At 43.8% G+C, this 17,911-nt stretch overlaps 1 protein-coding gene across 2 annotated transcripts; it reads left to right on the top strand.

Moving 5' to 3' along the window:
• The first annotated feature begins 637 nt into the window (after positions 1–637).
• On the top strand, positions 638–12,775 carry LOC115397985 (mothers against decapentaplegic homolog 2). Of its 2 annotated transcripts, none has more exons than XM_030104559.1 (11): positions 638–774; positions 6,110–6,578; positions 7,882–7,971; positions 8,046–8,239; positions 8,381–8,515; positions 8,618–8,680; positions 8,934–8,987; positions 9,389–9,601; positions 9,710–9,847; positions 10,241–10,385; positions 10,515–12,775. In XM_030104559.1, the coding sequence occupies exons 2-11, from the start codon at positions 6,343–6,345 to the stop codon at positions 10,636–10,638; spliced, it is 1,392 nt and encodes a 463-aa protein (XP_029960419.1). In that variant the 5' UTR covers positions 638–774; positions 6,110–6,342; the 3' UTR covers positions 10,639–12,775. The 2 variants fall into 2 exon arrangements, with proteins under 2 accessions (XP_029960419.1, XP_029960418.1); XM_030104558.1 differs by having other exon boundaries at positions 8,618–8,692.
• The last annotated feature ends 5,136 nt before the right edge of the window (positions 12,776–17,911 follow it).

The raw sequence follows: 17,911 nt of genomic DNA, 5'->3' as shown, positions 1-17,911 counted from the left end.
CTGAGGTGGAGCCTTTTATAAAGGCAGCAGGTGAGGCCAATGCAGCTTAATTGAAGACCTGAGTGATGGGAGGAGCCACACCAAACTGCAGGGCTGCATCGAAACAGAACCACCAGAAGAAATTCTTTTCATTGATTTTATTATTTTTTTTTTTTTTACATTTTTCCTTTCATTTCTTTGTTTTTGTATGTTTCATGTAATTTAAAACTATGAGATTTTTATTCGTATTTATTTGTTTCTGTGTGAATGTCTTGTTAGAGATTATTATTATGGCTTCATTTAACTTTTTATTGAGTTTTTGCTGCAATGAAAACAGTGATTTGGGGTTATTTTCTTATGACGGACGGTTGATATTGATTTGCTTTTATGTCTCAGACTTTAAAAGCTGCAATTTGAGGTGTAAAGGGTTAAACTTTGCCTACATGTTGCTAGATTTTCCTCATAACTGCACATAATGGAGAGAGATGTAAACACATGCTGTCAGATAAACAATGAAGATTGACGGGGAGGTGAGCCAATGTCCGCACGCGCTCCGGATGGAATCCTCCAATCAGCGATTTAGGGGGCGGGACTTAGCGGCCGCTCGGAGCCAGCACCGCACCGTGTTGTTCCGGTCTACCGAACTCGGGCTAACTAGCTGCTGTAGCAGCTTCAGAGGAGCTCAGAGAAAACACCAAACCTCATTCAAAACGCCTCTTTTAATGTCAGCGCCGCGATTAAAAAGCTGCGCCTGCCTTTGTTCGTCAAAGCGGAGCTCCGGACTTCCAGACTGGGGTAAGTATTAGCGCGCTCTCGGCAGCTTTGTGGACTTTTGCGGCATGTTTATGGACAGAGCGGTAGCTCCGTTAGCAGCGGGAGCAGCAGTTTGGGAGAGTTCGTCCGCGATGCTAACTCATTTTCTGGCTTTATTTCTGAGACAAACACTCCGAGCGCTGGGGGCTCCTTCCAAGCGAAACACTGCAGGGATCAAGTCCACAAAATGACATTTGTCCGTGTTGTATGAGCCCGGGAGTGTTTGACAGGCTGCTTCCAGAGCAGCGCGCTGGACTGTTGATCACAACAAAAGGATTTTTGATAACAAGCTGTCTGTTAGCTTGGTCCAGCTAATGTTAGCTGCCCCGGCTGCGTTATCTCTCATCTGTGAATCTAGTGTTCTGACTCGTGTTAGCTGTGCTGTCTGCGCTGTTAGGCTTGGTGCTGATTTCGGGGGCTTTTTGCGGGCTAACGCCGGTGAAGTTATTGTTGTGATTGGAGTGGAGCAGGGCCCCCAGCAGGCAGCTAGCAGCCGGCCTTCCAGCACGGCGCTGAAGTTGGCCTCCGAGGTGTAGCTTTCCTTCCTGAATTTAAGGGAAATTTTATGGGGGGGGGGGTTCATTTTTAGCACAGAGTTACCGATTATCACGTTTTGTTATATTTTTCGAACTACTGAAGGTAATTCAAGCAGGTAAACTTACTCTGCTGTTTGAAACCTGAAATTTCACCAAGTTCACCTCCTAGTAGCTTTCTGTGTTTGCTCTTCATCTAATGTATTGTGTCTCATACAATTAAAATTTGTGAACCTACAACTGTGCACTGTACCAATTCAGAGAAGCAGAGCACTGAAAAGTCCTCTAAAATGTCACACATGTCAATACATAAATAGAACAAGTTATATATACTAAATAGATCAACAATCCAGTTATATGCTCACACACCTGTGAAACAACCTCATTCAGTGTTTTTTATTTACATTGTAGATATTCACCGAAGAGTTTTCACTATAGAATTCTGTAATAAAAAATAACTCAAAGCCTGTTTTATCTATATACAATTTTTCAAAAAGCCTCTTTTTGCTGTGCCTACTGCTGCACACTCTTGGGCTTCTCTGGATGAACTCCATGAGCTTGTCAGTCGCCTGAAGTGGATTTCCAACAGTCTTTATGGAGTCTCCAGAACTGCTGAGGACTGTTTAGCCATTTTTGCTTCCACTCTGCAGTCCATCTCATCCCAAACTGTCCGGATTGGGATCTGATCAGGCGTCTTTAGTAGCCAGGTCATCTGGAGCAGCACTCCGTCTCTCTTCCTGGTCAAACAGCTCTTCCACAGCCTGGAGGTGTGTTTGGGCTCATCAATAATAAATGATGGTCCAACTAACCACTACATTAATCTTTTCTGTTTGGCACAAAGACAGTAAATGGAGTCAGAGTTCTCAGATTTGAACTCATCAGACCAGGGTACAGATTTCCACCGGCCTGTTCTCCAAACCCAACCTCTTCTGTTTGTTGCTTTTCCTTAGTCGAGGTTTCTCAGCAGTGGATTTGCACAGTCTCCTCCAACAGTTGATGGACAGCCGTGTTTCTCAACGGGTGGGCCACAGACCCATTTTCAGCTGGTCTCTGGCCTTCACCAGGGCGAAAGACAATCACAAACAAAATCCTGAGTTGACAGTGTCGTCTAGTCACACTTCCAAACAGTCGAAGTGACTGCTGCTTCATTTATATAATACTAGTCTGTTATATTTTTTTCCTTCGGAATGATCCTTTTAATAAATTCATTTAGGGTTTGTCTATTAATACTTCTGCTGAAGAAACATAATTTCTCCAAGGTTTTGGTTTTGATCTATTCATTGAGTGAGGATTCTCAGCTGTATCAGCACAATTTTAGCTGTTTTGAAAATACTTCTTTCTTCTTTTATTTCATGTATTTTGCTCGAAAATAACCGAATCTGTAAAAAATGACTGTTACTGAAATGTTCTGTTATATCAATAAGTCACTGAATAGTTTTAATATTGTTGTTCATTGGATGAGTGGATATTCTGCTCAAGCTACATATACAGTCTGTAAATACTCTTGTCTGCACCTTATTTACCTTATTATTACGCTATTTAATGACAACATTGTAGCTGTTACAATAGATTGTTCCTCTTGCAATCACAATAAAGCTTCTTAGTATTTTGAGACTTTTCATATGAAATCAAATCAGTCTTTATAATAGAATGTGTCCTTTTTAAGACAGAAGTAGAAGAGAAATCAGCAACAGGTATACCTGCATGGACACAATATTCTACCACAGTGCCACTGTTCTTAATTAGTTTTAACTTTATTATTCTTCATTTATTAATCGTATTCAAGTCACAGTTAAATATTACTAGTGTGTGTGGAGCACTGCTGCAAAGAATGTTTCATTAATACAATATTTTAATTTTATTTGATCCGTTTTAATTATAATCCAGATGTTGCTTAATGTGTTTTATTGTGTTGAATATATGCAGTTTTTAGAGAAATAAGACTGTTTTTAACATGATAAACATGCTTAACAACTAGAAACAGAAGTAAAAGCAGAAAATCTGCTTCCCTTAGCGTTTCCCTTAATGTTTCCCTTAACTCTTGACTCAGAGGCCGTCAGTGTGAGGCTGACTTCAGTCCTGAGTGTTAGCACTGTGGGGGCCGGTCAGCAGATCCTCCTCTCTCTTCTGTTTTTATGAAAGTCAGTGTGATTTTCAGTCTGATTAGAATTTATTCAGGTAAAGTAGAAAGGGAAGTTTTCTCACAGCGAAGTCTGTCGTTTCATTGAGCAGACACTCAGTGGATCTTCCTGCGGGATGAACTCAACTTCAATTCACAGAATATGTAGGAGTGTTGTTTCCTGGGTTGTAACAACACTCACAGGATGTAGTTTATTATATTCTCTATTTGTTTGCATAACTCCAAAAACTAGCCTGCTCATTGTTTCTTGGAAGCTGTGAAGGCGAAGCGGTGCCACTGCGGAGCTGATCATGTTCTCTGTGTTCGGAGAACTCCCTGAAGCCTTTAAACTTTAAAGTGAGGTGGAAGCTCATCATTATGGTCTTCTCAAAACCTTAAACAGTAGCGAGCTCTGCTCTCAGCATCCGTCTCCTCCTGCAGGTTAACAGAGAACTGCTGGAGGTGAGTGTGGTTGTTGGAGTGTTCGTATATCAGTTACTTCTAAAACACCGATTACATGCTGCCTCGCTATCATTTCTGTTTTAGATACTACTGATCTGCACTACTATTGATTTCCCACTAAACTGTTTTAAGACTGTTCACGTGACAGTGTTTGGTGTGAAAACACTCGTTTTTTTATCTTTGTGTCTTTGAAAAGGAAAAGTTCAATCAATGACTACAATTAACTGTTGTCCTCGGGGAACGCCACTAAACCGAGGATCGTAAACGCCTAAAAAACACAGGACAACTCTATGAATCAAACGTTAAAGGGAGAATATTTTCAAACCTTTGTACCTGCATGTATCAATGAACATGTGTGCACACACATTTAACACACTAATAACGGCAATGTCATTAAATGAAGAGACAAATATACATCTGGAGCTGTTAAAATAATTCAGTAAATGTGGTGAAATTGTAAGAAAACAACTACAAATCAAACCAGGAAGAAAGAAATATATAGTTGTTTCTAGAATCCAAAGAAATATTGGGAAATGTATGACACCCCAGTAAGTCGGTATTCCATTAGAGAAGTGTAATATTAAAATAAAGTAAATTATTTCCATTCAATCCATCGTATTCAGTTAATCCACCGTACGTGTTGGCAGCAAGATTCAAAACAAAATGGCAAGTAGTCTTTGAGATTAAAGTAGTTTTAAAGAATGGAAAAATGTAATGGGCTCTGTGCACAACTCAACCACTTCCTGAACTTCAGGAGGCTCCTTGTTTCCTGTCTTTCATGATAGCACAAGCTGATTAATGCAGGTGTGTCTGACCATTATTGTTGTGGTTACAGAGGTCAGGGACACCTGCATTAATCAGCTCATCATGAGAGACAGGAAACAAGGAGCCTCCTGAAGTTCAGGAATTGGTGAAGTTGTGCGTAGAGTCCATTATGCGTAAAATAAAACGGTAGTTTGCTTCACTCTAACTCTTAAATGTTGATAGGAGTCATACTTTACATGATTAGTTTTACTGAAGTTGTTCTCGGTTCTCTTAGCCAAACATGTTTTCCTTCTCTTTCGTTCAGCTGCCGCATAGGCTTGCACAATATATCGTTTGAACATCGCCATCGCAATGTGTGCATGTGCAATAGTCACATCGCAGGAGGTGCAATATTTTTATTATTATTATTATTATTTTTAACTTTTGTTTTGCTTCGTAAAAGCAGCAAGCTTCTCCATGCTCCACATAGCCGCTCTCTCCCTCCCTCCTGCTCGGCACTCACCGGCCCCCCTCCCTCCTCCACAGCGGGGGGGGGGGGACTACACTCTGAACACAGGCGACATGCAGGAGGAAACGACGAAGGATTTAGTCCCCAAAAGAAGGTCAACATGTGAAATTTGGATGTATTTCGGCTATAAAAAAAGACGATACGGAACAAAAAAACGTCCTCGGCCGACAGTGCCTCGTCGTGGTTGCCTCAACACGAGGTAATACGTCAAACCTGTTGGACCATTTGAAACGCCATCACAAGACCCCAGGTGAAACTTCATCTTCTCAAAAAACAATTACAGAAGCCTTCGCCGGCATAACACCGTATGATAGGAACTCCAAATCATGGATGCAATAACTTTTTACCTAGCGAAAGACATGGTGCCATTGAACACCGTGGATCGTTAAAGAGGGATTTAAAAAAATGATCCGAACGCTTGACAAGCGGTATGAAACACCACGTATTTCTCTCAAGTGGCCATCTCCCCAAATAGAGCTATTCAGGTCATCTGGTGAAAATTCTTCTATTTTTAATATCGCAATATATATCGCAATATATCGCAAGCCCCCAAAAAATCGCAATGTCAGTTTTTTCCAATATCGTGCAGCCCTACTGCCGCAAAATTAATAAAAGAATGAATGCATCCGTCCGTCTCCTGGACCACTTGAAGCAGGGGAAAATGTGCAATTTAGGATCACTAAGTAAACTCAGGACTGCCTGGAGAATCCTGGCAGGCTGAACATGCAATCTCTTCACAGTAGAAAAGGTTTGATCCAAACCCAGAGATTGAAAGCAAATAATTGCACATATAAACCTGCTACATGTTCAATAATGCTCTCATTAATGGATTTATTGTGCACAGTAAAGGAGCGAGGGGCTGAGAGACATGCAGACGGTTTTAAAGTCAAAGTTCTGTTTGTAATCATGAACTTTCTGGCGTTCTCACAGGCCGCCCGTCTTTTTGGAGGAGGTCCTACTAGCTCTGGCGTCCACGCTGTGACTGCCTGGTCACTGGAGGGGCCCCTCACACCAAGGGCCCAGACTGCAGCTCCGGGACCCCTCCTGCCAGCTGCCTGTGTGTGTGTGAGAGAGTGTGTGTGTGTGTGTGTGTGAGAGAGAGGGAACGGAGCGAGCAGGCTTGTGTTGAGTCCTCTGGAGACTCCCGGCTCAGTCCAGGGAAGATGTCCTCCATCCTGCCGTTCACCCCTCCCGTGGTGAAGAGGCTGCTGGGCTGGAGGAAGTCGAGCAGCGGGCCGGGCGGCGCCGGCGGCGGCGAGCAGAACGGACAGGAGGAGAAGTGGTGGGAGAAGGCTGTGAAGAGCCTGGTGAAGAAGCTGAAGAAGACGGGCCAGCTGGACGAGCTGGAGAAAGCCATCACCACACAGAACTGCAACACCAAGTGTGTCACCATCCCCAGGTACCACACACACACACACACACACACACACACACACATACAGCTCCAGCATGCAGTTTACACTTGAGCGTGTGTGTTGAGCGTATCTTCCAGTCAGCCTTGATGGTGCAGAGCTCTGCGTCAGCCGATTCACCCGCCAATCCACCACGTCACATGTTTGGATGTCTGTAGATAGCAGGCTGCTTCTTATCGCCTGAGAATTGCTGGAGGCCGTTTGCGGAGACACGGCACGGCGGCCGGCTCGCTGTGAATGAAACCGGACTGAACTCACGCCTGTCATCTTCTCACTTATTTATCTGCCTGCCTGTATTCGTGATTGGGAAAACTTAGCCATGAGCTGCGACGCATCAAATTCAGGATGCATGCAGGAATCCAGCCCGAACGCACGTCCGCATGGCTCCAGAACAGGCGCTCGTGGTTAACGTGGCGTCTCCCACGCCCCCCTCCACATCCAGGCAGTCCTCTGGTGAAAACCATCTCGCGACACAAAGCACCATTTCCCATCACGTCCTTTGCCATGCGCGTTCAGCACATGCCGGTGGAGTTTCGTCTGTATTTTCACCACGTGAATCAAAAGCAGAATATCCGTCACGCCGCTCTAAACCCATTTCGATGCCAGGTGTAAACGAGGCCTCTGGCAGCTGTTGCTGAACTCAAACTTTGACAGAATCTCTAGTTGATATCTGTTGATTTCACCTGAAACACGTCATGTTCTGTTGATAAATGAGGGCTTTCCAGCCTCTCCAGATGTTCTCGTCACTGGACCGATGGTTTCCGGCCCTGAGAGGAACCACACACGTGAAGCTGAGTCGATGTATTTGTAGGATTTTCACTAGTATTCATTCAGGAGGAAGGACTCTCCCGTCGTTTTGTGTTTTTTCTCTCCATTTTCTTGTGAATGTTTTGAGAATGTCTGAAATGTTCCTTCCAAGGTTGCCTCCTCTCTCCCTCTTTTTTTCTTCTGGACTCTTTGTGCCATTGTGTGTCTTCGGTGTTTGTTTGAACGTCTCCAGATAAGTCCTCCTGACAGAAACGACAGCCGTGGACAGAAGTTCTGAGCTATTTTCGGTCTCTGATACAAAGCCACCATGTTGAAGAATGCTCTTTGTCTCACTCATTGTGTGCAGAACCCATAACGTTTTTTTCTTCTCCGCTTCTCTTTATTTTTGTTCCCATCCTTCATTCCCACAGCCGGACATGAATTTTCTGCCTTTATTCTCCCATTAGCCCTTTTAATGCTTACACACTAATCCTGATGGTCCTGAATGATCCATGTTTGTCTCTTTGTTTCCTCTCTGAACAGTAATTGCTCTGAAATATGGGGACTGAGTTCACCGAACACGATAGAGCAGTGGGACACGTCAGGCCTGTACAGCTACCCCGACCAAACCAGGTGACTTTCCTTCCCCGCTGCTGGGCTAAAAAAAAGCTTTGAGGTGCCAGATATTGACGGCGTCTTTCCTTCAGATCCCTGGACGGCCGCCTGCAGGTGTCCCACAAGAAGGGGCTCCCCCACGTTATCTACTGCCGCCTGTGGCGATGGCCGGACCTGCACAGCCACCACGAGCTGCGCGCCATCGAGGCCTGCGAGTACGCCTTCCACCTGAAGAAGGACGAGGTCTGCATCAACCCCTACCACTACCAGAGGGTGGAGACCCCAGGTGAGGCCGTCCCGCTGTCCCCTCTGCTCCGGTGCATTCTGACCCGAAAACTTTCAACCCGTCGACAGCCTTTAATCGGCACAAGAAAAAAAACAAAGAATCTGTTCGAGTTGAGCTGATGTTTTCACCTGGACCCCGCAGTGCTGCCGCCTGTCCTCGTGCCAAGACACTCAGAAATCCTGCCAGAGCTGCCGCCTCTGGACGACTACACTCATTCCATACCGGAGAACACAAACTTCCCCGCGGGAATCGAACCTCCCAACAACTATATACCAGGTGGGTTTGGCTCTGCGGCCCCGTCCTGGCCGGTCAGTTTGAGCTTCCTCCATGTCGGGGCTGGAACAGACACAGTCATCACGGCCTGATGTCCTCCTGCAGAAACGCCTCCGCCGGGCTACATCAGCGAGGACGGAGAGGCCAGCGATCAGCAGATGAATCAAAGTATGGACACAGGTACCCTAGACTAGTCGTCCTGTGCTCCTCTGTGGCCCTTGGCTCCAAGTCCAACAGAGTCATGAGAAAAGAGATTCGTTTGTTTTTTTTATCAAGAAACATGAAACCGTAAAAACTGTAAACTTTTTCAAAGCTTTAATCTTTCCACCTGCAGATGATGGTTTTCAACCTGCTGCTCCTCTTTTTCCAGCCGGTATCGGTGTCAGCGCCTCGGTGATCTGATCTGTGTTTTTCCCATCAGGTTCTCCAGCAGAGCTGTCCCCTAGCACTCTGTCTCCGGTCAATCACAGCATGGGTGAGAGAGACACACACACACACACACACACACCCCAGTTGACCAGCTAAATGACAGTTCTCTTCATGTGAGATTGGAGCTAATCGGTGAAATGTGTCTGTAGGGTTGTGGGTTATTTATTTTGTACTTTAACGTTCAAGGTGAAGCTAAACAGCAGTTCTAACCTGGCTTTGGTCCAGGATGACTGATCCGGATCTTCTCAGATTTGAATCAGGTTTTTCAAGCTGATGCTATGATTCCGTGTTTCTGTTGTTTTACATTTCTCGCTATAAACATATTCATGGAGTCGGTGACTCTGACTTGTGCCGACGCTGACTGGAGCAGACCAGCCGTCGCTCGGCTCTCGTTCGGTTGTGACTTCCTGTAGAAATGAAGCCCGGCTCTCCGGCCGTCTCCCGCAGACCTGCAGCCGGTGACCTACTCGGAGCCGGCGTTCTGGTGCTCCATAGCGTACTACGAGCTGAACCAGCGCGTCGGGGAGACGTTTCACGCCTCGCAGCCGTCGCTGACGGTGGACGGATTCACAGACCCGTCCAACTCCGAGCGCTTCTGCCTGGGCCTGCTGTCCAACGTTAACAGGAACGCCACCGTGGAGATGACCCGGAGGCACATAGGTGCGCTTGGCTTGCATGCAGCATTCGAGAGGAAAATCCCGATGGAAGACTTTCAGATTCCTGAGTGTCTCAATGTAATACGTAGCTTCGCTTGTTGCCTGTTCGCAGGAAGAGGAGTTCGGCTCTACTACATCGGAGGCGAGGTGTTTGCAGAGTGCCTGAGTGACAGCGCCATCTTTGTCCAGAGTCCAAACTGCAACCAGCGGTACGGCTGGCATCCAGCGACCGTGTGTAAAATTCCTCCAGGTACGACTCTCAGACGTTGGCGCAGAAACCAGGACTTCTTTGATTTGTATGTGGCTGCCCTGCTGCTCCGCATCGCCTCAAATGTGTTTAGAAGAGGAAACACTCTGATTTGTGGAGAGTGAGCGTCTGCCTTGTAGTAAAAGCACTAATTCCACCACAGTCAGAAACACTTCAACATGTCGCAGCTTCCATAGCAGCCTCTCAAGCGGCCTCCACGGCGCTCTGAATGCTAATGTACAGGTAAAGGTCTGATTGCAGAGAGACGTTTTATTCAGAAACGGCTGAAATGAACACAATCACCGATTGATCTGCTACAAAGAACAAAATGCTGTCACACTGACGGACGTCGTGTTCACTTTAAGAATGCTTCCGGTTTATTTTTTGTACTTTCAGGCTGTAATCTAAAAATCTTCAACAACCAGGAGTTTGCAGCCCTGCTGGCTCAGTCGGTCAACCAGGGCTTCGAGGCCGTGTACCAGCTCACCCGGATGTGCACGATCCGCATGAGCTTCGTCAAAGGCTGGGGCGCCGAGTACAGGTGAGCGCCCGCCCGGCGCCGGGATTCAAACTCCTCGCCGATTCAAACCAGTGCCACTGCTGGCCCGGCGGTCTGTTCTGCTGTCTTCATATATCAGTATTTTCTGAAATGTTGTCTGTGTCTCTGCAGGCGGCAGACGGTCACGAGCACTCCCTGCTGGATCGAGCTGCACCTGAACGGCCCGCTGCAGTGGCTGGACAAGGTCCTGACCCAGATGGGTTCCCCGTCTGCACGCTGCTCCAGTATGTCCTAAACCGCGACGGAAGCGCCCCCTCGGAGTCTACAACAACAAAAACACACAAACAGCCCATCACAAAGATCATACCAACCTCAAGTTGTGAGTCCGCTCATGAAATTAAAGGAAGAAGAAAAAAAAAAAAAAACCTCACAAAACAAATTTTCTGTAACAAACCTCATTGTATTTGTAGCTCAGTTCCACATCCCTGTTTTATCTGCACACACACAGACACACACACACACACGCAGACTTCTTAGTAAAAACAACAAAAAGAAAATTGGCACTTTGTTACCCATGTTTGTCATGCACCTTGTTAAATTGCTTCTCCCCAAATCCTTAATATTAGATCTATTTGTGGTACAAATAAAATGTATATTGGTTTCTAGTCCAGGAAGTAGGGGAAATACCAAAAATATCTGTGAATAGTTTCTCAGTATTGAAGATTGCTTGTATGAGTAACGCGAGCTTGAATGCGAAAGTGGTTTCTGCCCCAACCCCGCCCCCCCGAAACCATTGTTCTCTATCGGAGTTTACTTTTCTCTGGGAAACTTTTAGTCTTGGGGGAGGCGGCGAAGAAAACGATGGCCTTGGTGGCCGTTCTTCTCTGAAGGAGGCGCCACAGTGTGTTTGGGGGAAAAAAAAAAAAGTTAATTAGAAACACCTTTGCCAGAACGGCCTCCCCTTTTTTTAATTTTATTTTTTCTCTCGATGTGTGTCGTTGTAAGACATGCGTCTTAAAAGGACGAATAGGAATGTTAGTGAAAAGAAAAAGAAGAAAACAAATATCTCAGAACACCCTCAACTCTAAAGCCCAGTCCGGTTTCTCGTTGTGTTTTCCTTCCGTTTGGCTGCCGTGCGGCGCCGCGTGTGCCGACGGTTCGATCCCCGCCGGGCCGGGACCAGAGCGCATCAGAAAGCCTTTGGGGGTCCGCGGTGCTCCCAGGCGAGGGAGGATCTGAAGGTCTCATCCTGTTCTCAGCCTCTGTCCCCATTGTTTTGCTACTTTTTTGTATTCTCATGTATTTTTATATATAAATCTACTTAAAGACTTTCTGTCGTTCACTTTTTATTAAAGTAATATTTTCAAGACCACGGTTGTTTTTAAAGTGAAGGGCGCCGACCATTCCTCCGTTTTTACCCGGTTAATTTACAACAACAACACAAACAAACTAACTAACAAGAAAAGTCACTGCCCCGCACAAGCTTTGTGTTTTCCAAAGAAATGTGGTGCTTTTGAAGTACGCAAACCAACAGATTTCCTCCAAGACTCTACTCCTCCTGTTTAACAATTGTAATGATTCCAGAGGCTTGTGAAACTTTGTAATGGCCATTCATTCATTCATCCGTTCATTCATTTCTTCACCCGTTCACCCTTTTCTCTTTTTAAGAAAAAAAAACACACGTGACCTCTTGTAGCCTTTTGGTGCTCAGTCAAGCGGGTTTTAAGGTCAACTTGTTGAATAAATTGGCGTTCTCAATGTTACAGACAGGGGAGGAGAGCGGATGTGCCTGCCAACGGGGACATTCTGTGTTGATGTGTGTTATCGTATCTGTTCCGTCTATAAAATACAGTGTGTACAACAAAACTTAAAGGCTTAAACTCATTATGTGGCTGTTGCGAGTTTGACATGTCCCTCCCTGTCTCTCTCTTTCTCTCTCTCTCTCTCTCTCTCTCTCTCTCTCTCTCTCTCTCTCTCTCTCTCTCGCTCTCCTTCCTTTCTTTATGATGTAAACGTGTTTACCATGCGGCACTAGTGATTGTACTCTAAGTGCACCTAGTGAAGTTTGGATTTGGGGAGCTGAACCATGTGTTAGGGTCCAGTGTTACATTGTTTTTATCTTTGGCCTACAACATATGAATGTGAAGAGAAAAAAAAAACAAAATAAAACACATGACAGAACTGACGTGGACCAGACATGCATATACATAACAGTAGTACAGTATGTGTGTATTTAACAGTAATCTTTTTGCAAAGCAGTCAGTACAGTAGATGTCGCAGTTGTTTTACCAGTAGAGGGCGGTATTGATAGAGCAGTTCCTTTTTATTTTATTATTTTATTTTTTTTCATTTGTTTTTCTGACCATAAGCTTCTCAGGCGTGTGGCATATTATGCAGACTTCATAAAACACTAATAAAGATTTTTATTCTCATGAATTTCTGTTTCTTGTTCTTATTTATTGCAGGTAGTACAACCACAGATTCAGTCCAAAAACAGGTGGAAACTCCTGAAAGTTTGAACTATAATCTGCAAGAATCTTAATTTTCCAATATAAAACTGATATTTGAAAATATTTTCTCTGCATCTGTGTGTCTGCTCTTTAATGGATCACTTTGCACTCTTTCCATGAGCTGCTCAGATTGAAAAATGTCAGAAAAAGTTTAAGACTGTGACACATTCTTAAATCGCTTTTGTGCACAACTTACATTTAGATTTCTGTAGCACCATAAAACATTACCTTTGAAAATATACAATCAGAAATGGTTTAATGTTTTGAGGTGTGAGCAAACCGTCAACTCTTTAGTTTACAATGAACTCTTGAAGTGGCTGAAAATATCTCTTCTGTTTTACTCCTTTGCTCTGTTTATATCATGTAACATGACTCAAACTATTTTTTAACTTTTAGAAAGATCCCATTTTAGTGGCTTCAAAAATTTCAAAGATTATTCTTGTCATGATCTTGAAATAAACTGCAGATCCATCCAGTGCTTGTAGATTGTTTCTATCTAAAACTTCATTTGACAGGTAAAAATTTGCTAAACAATATTTGAGCTATAATCTGCAGAAATGTCTTTTTCTTAAGGTACAATTGTCAGCTGGTAATGATTGTACAATATGATTCAAAATCTGTGTTTATAGTTCAACCAAGCTAGTTGATACTCTCCAGAGTTTCAAATTTGAGAGTTTCTGTTTTCAAAAACAAAAAAGTCCCAGTCCAATTTCTGCTTGTAGTTTATCAAGAGACGATCAAATATTCACATTTATAAAGCTGAAATCTGAAAGTTAAAAACGCCCAAACTGTTGTACTGTAGTTTTGTTCCAGCAGGCTTTGTTTCCGAGGGACAATATATTCTGACGGAACGGAAGCGGAACCAAACCGGATATTTCGGGTAGGCCGTTTTACAATGACATCATTCCTTCGTGAGACTGGCAGAAGCGACTCAGCGCTGCTGTTGCTAGGCAACCTTCAGCCGGTGACGTCATCAGTTGTTAAAAGATGAAAGCCTCCACTGCTCAGAGGTTTTACTGAGACCTTCAGCCAGTCACTGGTCTTTAGATTAGTCTAGCGTTCGCAGCACCAGGCAAACTCTCATTTTGTTGTTGTTGTTTCAATAGTTTTCTGACCAAGCAACCATGATTTTTGGGGCTGACTGGATTTTGAGCGCTTTTAGAGGAGAGCAAACTTCGGAGGCCGTTCCGCCTGAACACATAGCAAAGCAATTAGCTGAAGAGCGTCATGAAGGCTCGAAAGAGGATCGTGACGAACAAGGGATCAGTAATGAAATGCAGAAAATAGGTGATGAGAAAGTCTGTTTATCCAGGAACCATGTAGAGCAGGACGTTTCCCCAGAGACAAATGAAGATGGTTATTTTTATGAGGAGTCTGATTTTACTGGTGACACATGTGCTCCAACTATCGCAGTGACAAAGCGTCGTCGTGTCACATTTGCGCCGATGATCACGGAGATTGAATCGAGTGGTAAAGTGCAGACTGTTTTCCCAGTGAAACACCATGGTTCTGCCACTCGCAGGTCAAAACGTCGTCGTGTCACATTTGCACCAATGATCACGGAGATTGAATGTAGCGGTAAAATGCAGGCTGTTTTTCCAGTGAAACATGTAGAGCAGGTCGTTACCCCAGAGACAAACGAAGATGGTTATTTTTATGAGGAGTCTGATTTTACCGGTAACACATGTGCTCCAACTATCGCAGTGACAGAGCAGAACTATGGAGAACAGGTTGTTGTCCCAGGGATGCATGAAGGTGGTTCTGCTACTAAGAAGTCGAATCGTCCTCGTGCCGCATTTGCACCAATGGTCATGGAGACTGAATGTAGTGGTAAAGCGCCGACTGTTTTCCCAGTGATGAACAAAGGTGGTTCTGCCACTGAGGGCTCTGATCTTCCTGCTGACAAGGTTGCACCAAGGAACAATGAGACTGGGCAGAACCGGATGGGGATGGTTGTTTGCCCAGTGGTGTTTGATCATGTTTGTTTCATTAAGATGTGTTGTTTTCATGGTGACATAGTTTTACCAAGGAACACTGAAACGGAGCAGAACGGTGGAGAGCAGGTTCCAGTGACACAGGAAGATGGCTCTGCCTCCGAGAGGTCTGATGTTCTTGCTGACTGTGCTCCAGTGATTGTATCGACTAAGGAGAATCCAGAGGGGTCGGTTGTTTGCCCAGTGTTGTTGAATGATGATGGTTTCATTAAGATGTGTGATCTTGGTGGTAACATATTTGCACCAAAGAACATCATGACTGGGCAGAACCGTGCAAGGCGTAATCATTCTTTTGTACGAAAACTTACAAATTTTTTTTATAATATGTTTTCATAACCGTAATCTCTCTTTATCGTTAACAGAAGGATTTGGATTTAAAGACTCCCCCCTAAGCCACAGCTGCCCCCAGGAGCCAGTGGGCAGGGGCGGCTGTGGCTTAGGGGAGGGGGGGAAAGAAGAAAAAGGAAAGACTACCCAGGGTCCAGAACCATTCCTGTTCCGAGCAGAGGCCTGAATGCGTTCTCCTCATTGGTCTGTGGGTTTCCTCCGGGTGCTCTGGTTTCTTCCCACCGTCCATAAAACGTTCACCATGACTCCCCCAAAAATGAACAAATAGAAATGTGACTTTAGGCAATCACTCAGAAAATCAAGAAATAGACAGAACAAAGGCAAAGGAATGCAAAAAAAGCCAGATCATTTTCAAGTGTCATGTAAATGTGTGTGAAAAAAGAGGTTTGAGAAACTAAGATGTGGATCGGTGACGAGTTATTTCGGTCAGTGCAGCAAAAGGAGAAGGTGTTCTATGGAAGAACTCAGTGTTCCAGGTGCTGCTGAGGACCGAAGGGTGGATGTTGTTGTTGTAATTGTTTACCTGTCTGCTTAGTTCTAACTTTAGTTTATTTCATTCATTGTAAATATGGAAAAAAAAATCACTTTAACAATACAGAATAATTTTCATCAGTTTAAATGAAAGGGAGCAAAGAGAAGAATAAAGTTTTCTCATGAAGTCACTCTGAACATTTCGTTAAATATAATGAAACAGCAGACGTCTGCAGAATCAGTGGGCCTGCAGCCTCCCTCACTTTACATCACACAGCTTCTTTGTGTTTTAGTAGTAACCGAGATACTATTCATCTGTTGAGTCCAGTGTGAGTTACATTCTTCTGTTTCATTATCTCCATTAGTGTTTTTCAGATGGCGGTGTGCACACCCCTGGGGGAGCATGAGATTCTTCAATGTTTTAAAAATGGCAACAATTCAAAAAATGTTCTTAAAATATATTTATTAAATAATACTTTGATAACATATGGATGAGGCCAGCTCTTCTATTTCATGTGCATAAACCCAGAGTTTCCCTGGGCACACACACACTGGGGTTGGGTTTGGGTTTGGGTCAAACCAGGACGGTTTGACCCAAACTGGAATGTTCCAAGTGTTCACGATGAAGTTCATGAATCCAGATGGTTCTCTATTAGAATCCCAGAAGAGCGTATTTTAAGTCAAGTTTCAGGTGATGCCTGTCAGTCGTCCTTCTGTTTGTCTATGTGTGCATTACTGCAGCAGTGTGTGTCTTTCAATAAGACACACACACCGAAAAGAGTTTTCTTTAGCAAATTATCCACAAATTACACTTGTGCACAATCAACTTTGTGAGAATAATGACATTTATTAGATTGGCAGTATTTCTTTTCAACTGAAGTGGCACACCGTACAAAGCAGAAATGTGCTTTTTGCAGCTTGACCTCAAAGATGCAGAAGACATTATCCAAGATAAATCTCCACATAACTTACTACAGTTCATGGATATGTATACATTATCAGAACAGATGAACAACAATCTCAGTAGATACAGTTCAAATCTAGATTGTAATTAAAGTTCACAAAGAAAGATTTTGCAGGGTAACATTGATAAATACTTTTAAATGGGGCTTCATTCACCTTATTCATTATAAAGAAATTCTGAGGCAGACCCCAACACAAATTATTTACATGACAGTTTCAGGACAGCGTTCCACATTATGTTGTAAAAGAGCACGGGTCCTGTGAGAGCAGATGCTTTGAAGCAGACTTGACCAACATTAACGTTAGTGAAAAGTTGGGGTGCCCAAAGTTATTTTCTGAAGAAGTTTTGAGTCGAAGACTGAAGCCATGAAGGCCAATAAACATGATATTGATGTGTTGCAACAGAGAGAAGATGAGCTTCAGGAGGAAAACGGGCTTGAACAAGCTTGATATAAATGACGCTGGGACTTGAAGCTGAACAGTCTGACTGAAAAGGAAAGAGAAGACATCAGAGAAATTGTCATTGGGATTCAAACCAGACTCGTGCTCCTGTCTGTGGAGAGGCCTCATGAGCCTGTAGACATGTACCAAGTCGTATGGCTGTGGTGCTGGATAATGCTGCAGCACATAATGAGGCGCATATGTAGGATGTCTTCGGTCTTGACCGCTACATGCTTCCGTTGTGGCTTTTTGCTGTTGTGTTGTGCATTTGTGTCGTGGCTTTTTGTGACTGCATTGTGGCATTGGCCCTTCTGGGCCACTGTTTTGGGATGTAAAATAATAATTAAGGCAGCTCAGCTGCACTGGGGCTATAAAAACAGTATAAAGCTTTTTATTCTGGCAGTTCCTCAGATCATCTGTTCAATACAAAGATAGAAAAACATCAAACAAGCATGCAAAAGCTTCAGATGAGAATAGTTATTCTTCGATGACGGTGCGAAACAATTTAAGGAAGAAATGAGAAAATATTTAGATTTGTGAAGCTACAATCAAACTATGACAGACTCAGAGTTTATTGAAAAGACATTCAATTGAATACATTTTACACAAAAGTATATCTGTATTTTTTTCCAAATTGAATTATGTAACTTCTGTGATTTATGACCTTATGGCTGTCTCAGGCAGCTGCAACCAAGACACTGTGAACTTAGAACAGAAATACATCATTAATCCCAATTTGAAATTACTACCTTTTGGTTAAAAAATAAATTAGTTCAAGATTACTTTGAGTAGTTTGGAAACACATTTCTTATCCCACAGTATTTAAGAAGGAGAAGTTAGA

This window comes from Salarias fasciatus, chromosome 12 (genome assembly GCF_902148845.1).
Source record: "Salarias fasciatus chromosome 12, fSalaFa1.1, whole genome shotgun sequence".
Taxonomy (NCBI): Eukaryota; Metazoa; Chordata; class Actinopteri; order Blenniiformes; family Blenniidae; genus Salarias; species Salarias fasciatus.
The sequence above is the reverse complement of the archived record's forward strand: the minus strand, read 5'-3'. Positions and strand labels throughout refer to the sequence as shown.

Coding starts and splice junctions, on each gene's coding strand:
- LOC115397985 (XM_030104558.1), top strand. CDS start 6,343: ATGTCCTCCATCCTGCCGTTCACCCCTCCCGTGGTGAAGAGGCTGCTG. Junction 8,693..8,933: donor GAATCAAAGTATGGACACAG/GTACCCTAGACT, acceptor TTTTCCCATCAG/GTTCTCCAGCAGAGCTGTCC. Junction 9,602..9,709: donor GATGACCCGGAGGCACATAG/GTGCGCTTGGCT, acceptor GCCTGTTCGCAG/GAAGAGGAGTTCGGCTCTAC.